Raw genomic sequence first — 6,638 nt, 5'->3', positions numbered from 1 at the left:
CGGCCTTGGCGCTCGCCCTGCCGGGCTGTCCAGGGGTGCGCTCACTCGGGGGGTTGTTCTGAAGCACCGTCTGCGCAGCGTGAAGCGTTTCCTGCGCACATCGCGGCTCTGCAGTCCTTAGGCTTCCAGCTGGGGCTTTGTTTGGTGCTGCCCCGTGTTGCCAGGATGTGTTCTTGTGCAGCGCGGCTCCGACTTACTCTTTTTTCCTGTCATGTATAACTCTGCTTCTGATTTTTACACAGAATAACACAGAATCTGTTCCACAAGAACCGGGCAAAAGTTGAGCCCCTCTGTCAGCTGAGGTTTCTGCACACTACCTGGTGTCACAGAGGCCTGGAGGAGTTTTTTGATTATCCAGGAAACTGGGGAGAAAAAACTGTCAAGTCTGGTGAGTTGCATTTAGCATTTCTGGTAGTGATCTTTGAGCCATTTGTGCTCGGCTGAAATCTGACCTGTTCTGTTGCATTATAGGATGTATTTAGAGCTACATAAAAGCTATTTTGTGTTCTGCGTTTTAAGCCTGTTGGTTTTATTTTTTCTGTGTGTTGTGTTTATTAAAGCAAATAGCTGTTATGCAGCAAAGTATTTTGTTGTAACTCCTCTGCCTTACTCTTAAGTCAGACTTTATCACAGCAGAGATGTTCTTTGATGAAATATACAGTACCATGGAAGAAAAATATTTAAATGGAAAGATTCATCTTATACCTTTCCCTGTTCCCAGCCTTTAACAAACACAAACACAACATATCATTGCCTTTGTGATGCATTTGTATATTCAAAGTCAAGCTGAATATCCACAAGGATAACTTTCCCAGAGGTAGTGTTTTTTTTTAAAAAGTGGTCCTTGTTCTAGTTATCTAAGCCTGCTAAACTAAGCACTTTTTTTTTCAAAATAAGAGGACTTTGCTCTATTGTTTTCATTGTTTTTTTACAGGAGATGCATGGAACATCAAGCAGCTAAGGGGCAAGAGTAGTGAAGACTTGCACAAACTTTGGTAAGTTTCAGTGAAGTGGCTTCTCTTTTTTCAAAGCTCTTCAGGTTTTATTAAAATCTGGCTAGTGAATTTACTAACCAGTGAAGTCAGTCTGCCATACAGCTTTGTGAGTTTGATCCTGCTTTGGGCTGGGAGCAGCCTGAGGTCTGGTGCTGTGTGGAACACGAACGCTGTGCTGCTGGAGGCTGTGATAGTTGTGTCCAGTGCAAAGGGCTCAGGTTTGGTATCAAGAGATGGGAGTTTGAGCCCCTTGGGGGTTGTTCAGATTGCAGGAAATGAGCTCTGGTGGGGCTAACAGCTCAGGTCTGCATCTCTTCAGGTTTGGAAAGTCTGTAAGGCTGGAGATTGCATCACTACTCTAGGTGACCTGTGGCAGGGCTGAACTAGTACTTATTGCTCTGAATGGTTTTTCCTTGCTATACCTTGTCCTTTTGCTGTGCACCTGAAGAAGAGTCTGGCTGTGTCTTTGCCAGGTAGGGGATACAGTGGTAACCTCTTCCCTCCTTAGCCTTCTTTATTAAGTAAGCCAGTTTCCTTCAGCCTTTCCTGACATGTCCTGTATATCAGCCCCCCCTTGCCCACCTCTGCTGGGCTTTCTCCAGTTGGTCAGTATCTTTTTTGCTTCTTTATAAGAAGCTAGCAGGTACAGGATGTGGGATTATAGGTTGGACAACTGTGCTCTCTCCTGCAGGGTGGAGTGAATAACTGCCAATAGATCCAGAAATTATTTTTTAAGCAATATGTTTTCTGATCTAGGTATGTCCTACTGAAGGAAAAAAACATGCTTTTAACCTTAGAGCAAGAATCAAAACGACAGCTCAGGCCTATGCCAAGTCCAGAACGATTAGAAAAGGTAACTTTTTCATACTAGTTAAAAATGTATCTCTGAGTAAAGTTGCTAAGTGAAAGGTGAAATGTTTGTAAACTGAAGGGCTGTTTTGAAAACTATTTCCCTGGCTTTAGTACCAGCACAAACACTGTGCTCCAGCAGCACCGTGGGAAAGGCCTCTTCACCTGTTTTGTAATGTTAAGAAATATTTTGCCATTTTCATGCCCAGAAACCTCCTGGGAAAGAATTTAGATAATGTTGAAGTTTTACCTTCATAAACGTTTTAGCTACTTAACTGGTGTGAACTTCTTGCCTGTGGTATTGTCTTCTCCAAAGCTTGTGTTCTTTGCTGTCCTCACTTTTGTCATCCCCTCTTTTTGTATTATTTTGATTCTGCCACTAATCTATTAAATTCTTTCCTCAGTATCTTTACCACTGAAAATTTAATTTACTTATTAATCGATGGCCTTCTCTATGTTTATGTCTCACAGATGGAAATCTACACCTTCACTGGCTAGTTAAATAATCCACAGGGTCAGTTCAGCTTTCATTCAGTCCACAACTGAGAGATTACTCATGATGAAACTCCTAATGTATTTTGCTTTTGCTTTTTCTTGTAATTTTTATCTTAGAACTTCATTTGAGATTATTTACATTATCAGCATTGTGTTTTGTTGGCTCATTCTGACACTATTTCCTATTTCCAGGTAGAAAAATCTATGAAAAATATAGACTTGGTTGTCAGAGAAAGAGAAGTTGCTTTGAGGCTTTTACAAACTGGCCATGAAAAACCAGTACCCGGCGAGTGGAGACATGACTTCTTGGGACGCACCTACTGGTATGGAAAAGAGAATTTTGGTTTCGTATGCATTCATTTTTCTTGAGCTATGTCTCTTTACCAGAAAATCTGTATCTAATCAAGAAGGGATGCATATGCTGCATAGAAAGAAACTTTTTTTCTGGGCAGTATTCAGGTGCTTCTTGAGGTTTTGTTTTTTTAATGTGGTTATAATTGTTGCTAAATAATTTAATGGCAAACTATACCATCAATTGTAATAAGTTCCATGTAACCAGTGTGATTTCTGTACTAGGAGCATGTCTTAACTCTAGCTGTTGTCTAACACATGCACAAATTAGGGAGTACTGTTCCCATTGAACAGTCTGGACTTTCCTCATTATAACGCACAATCCACATATCGGGGGACAACCACCCGAAGTCTTGCATGAGACCACACAAACATCCAGTGGAATTCCCTTAGTTTTAGCAGATATTTAACTTACAATAATCTGTACTTTGAGGTGATGATGCTGAAATCTCTGGCAGGATCTGCTGCTCTATCAACCAGTATTTTACCCTCATCATGCTGGCATTTGAAACTCTTCACAGCACACAGCTCTGCACTACCAGTGCAGATAACAGAAGGCCACATATTATAAATAATGCTGAATTTTCAGTTGTTATTTGTGTACCCAGTAAATGTAAACCAGCAGAGTACTAAATGCACTAACCACTAGATTTACATCTCTAGGGATAAGACTCCTCTACACCTCTTTCTGCTTGGAAACATGGTCCACAAAGAAGGGTCTGCCTATCTATTTGGAAGCCTAGTCCCCAGTTAAAGCAGGGGAAAAGGGGCAGATGACATGAAATAGTCTGTAAGTACATACAGAAACTGTAACACACAGACCAGTAGGTCTGACACAATCTGGATGCACTGGAGTCTGTAGGCAAGTCTGCACAAGCCATCTGTGCAGCCCATAAGCAAAAGAAACCCTAACAGAAATAACAGTCTCTATTCAGAGGGAAAAACTTATGTTCAGGCAGATTTGCACTTGACATGACACTCAGTTGCTGACATTTAAAAGAAAATGGTAACAGAAACAAAATTCTCACAGTGTTTGTTTATATCAACTTTTGAAGGTTTTCTTATGAAGGAGCAACTTTAAAATATAAATGCAAAGAATCACTATGTATACGGGGCCTGTTCTTCAAACATCTACTGGCTTTACAGCAGGATCATCTTCTTCAAAGCTGCTGAGCTATGTGTGAGATGCAGTTACAAACAAAGCCACTAACAGAGCTGAAAGTAAATACCTTCATAGAAACTCGGTGATCTACCAGCCAGACCACTTTGGCCCTGCACTGTAATGAGGTGGAACAATTGAAAGAATTCAAGAGTGAAGACTTTTTATCATCACTTTTATCTGTCTTTAACAGGTACACTTACAAGGAATGGCCAATACCATGGTACTTGAACAAGAAGCACAAGAAGAGGAGATTCTATTACTTACCTCATGTAGAACATTTCATCAGGTGACAAGATTTTTTTGACATTGAATGTTATTTTCTCATCTCTTTACAAATATGTAAGGGGTGAGTGTCAGGGAGATGGAGTTAGGCTTTTCTCAGTGATGACCAGTGATAGGACAAGGGGTAATGGGTGTAAATTGGAGCATAGGAGGTTCAAGGTGAATATCTGGAAAAAAAAATTTACTGTAAGAGTGACAGAGCACTGGAACAGGCTGCCCAGGGAGGTTGTGGAGTCTCCTTCACTGGAGACATTCAAAACCCACCTGGATGCGTTCCTATGTGATGTACTCTAGGTGACCCTGCTCTGGCAGGGGGGTTGGACTAGACGATCTTTCGAGGTCCCTTCCAACCCCTAGGATTCTATGATTCTATGATTCCTCTGACCTTACTCATGTTTGTTTAAGCTTGCAAACTGAAAATAAGGCTTTTTAAAATTACAGTTTATTCTGTTTCTTCTTGCTGTTCCTATCTTATTTAGGAGACCTGGTTATCTAGGAAGTTGGACTGTAGAAGTCATTTTACATGCAGGGTACCTAAAAGCCTCCCAGAGGTTGAATTTCTGTAGAATTCAAAAGCAGAAGGAAAAAAAAAAAGTTTCTGTTGCAGTCATTTTTGCTTATTGAAAACAAATTACTACTGAAGTGGCAGCTTCTATTTGATTAGGGGGCTGAGCTCATAAAGAATGTTACAAGCCATCTAGAAATTAATCACACTGATTTCTTTATTTCAGGCTTAGACTTGAAAAAAAATTACGTACAAGGGCAAAGCGGCAAAACCTCGAGAGGACGAGGCAGAAGGTCTTGGAAAGGAAGTTCCCTCACCTTGCTGTAAAATCTCAGAGCCAGTGACATGCTGGAAGAGAACTGCAAACAACTGGTCATGATGTTTGACTTGAACATCAATTTCTGAAACCAGCAAATTATTCCACTGAGCATTCTTGAGTCTCCATCTTTTTTTTTTAATCCCACATTTGGCCTAAATTAAATTTATGATCTGGAATTAAAAAGCCGCTTTGGTGTATAACTCAGGATTAATCCTAACAGTTGTTTCTAGGATCAGTGGAAAAATACCATATTAACCAGCTATCACAAAAGGGCAAAATACATCATTAACATGACAAGCAGCAACTAACTGACAGATAAAGTATAGGGATGTTTACCTGGTTTAGTTTAACAAATATGTATTAAAACCAGACAGGAATGTGAAAGCTTCTGAAGTACTCACCAACTACCTTTTATTCCCTGAGCATCTGAGTTACTGAGCACATGTAACTCAGGTGATGAACTTCTCCATGAAAACATAGGAAAAATATGCTCCTCAGTCTGCTAGGAATTTTTTCTCTGCTTTAAGTCAGCTTGTTAGAAATTAAGAAATACTTAGCATGTGAAGTTTTAACAATGCAGTCTTCATACCTAGATTTCTAGATACCTGATGACAAAATCAAACATTGTGCAGTGCTTTCTTATTGTGTAGGAAGACTGGTGACAGTCTTCTGTGAAACTGAAGAAGAAAGGTACTGCTGCTGCTCTGAGCTGATAGTAAACACTTCACAAAGGCTTTTAACCTTTGGATGACGTTGTGTAGAAATTTGGAGTGAAGTCACAAAAACTACTCTTTTTAGGAGGCAAATGTGCTATGAAATATTGCCTGATAAACCAGGGGAAACTCCAAGGGAGCCAAAGCTGTAGGAAACAAACCTATCTCCATTATCTTGACCTTCAGTTACTCCCATGCATCACAAAAAGTACCCACTTATAAAACAGAAACTCTACAGTGGTCAGAAAACCCGAGTGTTTTGCTCTCCACACAGTGCTAGAACATTCACAGATATTACCACTTAAATTATTTTAAGAAGATACACAGAAGATAAAAGTTTATTAGACAACACAGAAGGAAAGTTTAAAATACATTGTCAGTTCAAGAGAAACCAAAAAACCTATTTTGGACAGCTTGTAGCTATAGGTGAAGATACAATTTTAGTACTTCACTGCTGCCACAGTAACTTTATAAAGCATTAGCCATTGCAGTGTGCTATGCATTCCACACTCTAGTGTAAACTAGACATTCTTTCTTCCAGTATGAAAACAACAGCTGGTGACTTACATCACCAACTGTATCTGGCTCAAGTTTGCCTCATTTTGTGACAGAAATGTGGTTTGTCAATAGCTTTGGCAATCTGGAGCAAGCAATTTTGTCTCAGGAGCAAACTAATGGTTATCACGATAAGACAAAAGCAGGCTGTTGTGATAAATTACTTTATTGTTTGGAAGTAATGTAAAACTGTTTTCAACTAGAGGCCTCATAATTTATTTACCCACAAGATCTTTTAGGATACTAAAAATGTAGCAGTACTGTTTACAGTTTGTTGTTTTGTTTGTTGTTTTTTTTTAAATCAATTGAAAGCTATTTGGTTTTCTAGAGCTTTTAAAATAAGAAGCAAAACTTAATTGTGTCCCAATACAGAACATCTCAGAGTTGTAAATGAAAGTAAGCATACCAGCAA

At 39.6% G+C, this 6,638-nt stretch overlaps 1 protein-coding gene across 1 annotated transcript; it reads left to right on the top strand.

The window, feature by feature from the left end:
- The first annotated feature begins 247 nt into the window (after positions 1 to 247).
- MRPL47 (mitochondrial ribosomal protein L47) lies at positions 248 to 5,158 on the top strand. Its single transcript, XM_009999266.1, has 6 exons — positions 248 to 388; positions 935 to 995; positions 1,752 to 1,848; positions 2,532 to 2,662; positions 4,043 to 4,138; positions 4,866 to 5,158. The coding sequence occupies exons 3-6, from the start codon at positions 1,777 to 1,779 to the stop codon at positions 4,981 to 4,983; spliced, it is 417 nt and encodes a 138-aa protein (XP_009997568.1). The 5' UTR covers positions 248 to 388; positions 935 to 995; positions 1,752 to 1,776; the 3' UTR covers positions 4,984 to 5,158.
- Positions 5,159 to 6,638: the final 1,480 nt, after the last annotated feature.

This window comes from Chaetura pelagica, unplaced genomic scaffold (assembly GCF_000747805.2).
Source record: "Chaetura pelagica isolate M959 unplaced genomic scaffold, ChaPel_1.0 scaffold20, whole genome shotgun sequence".
Classification (NCBI taxonomy): Eukaryota; Metazoa; Chordata; class Aves; order Apodiformes; family Apodidae; genus Chaetura; species Chaetura pelagica.
This window is presented reverse-complemented; position numbering and strand designations above follow the sequence as displayed.

Coding starts and splice junctions, on each gene's coding strand:
- MRPL47 (XM_009999266.1), top strand. CDS start 1,777: ATGCTTTTAACCTTAGAGCAAGAATCAAAACGACAGCTCAGGCCTATG. Junction 2,663..4,042: donor TTCTTGGGACGCACCTACTG/GTATGGAAAAGA, acceptor TGTCTTTAACAG/GTACACTTACAAGGAATGGC. Junction 4,139..4,865: donor CATGTAGAACATTTCATCAG/GTGACAAGATTT, acceptor TCTTTATTTCAG/GCTTAGACTTGAAAAAAAAT.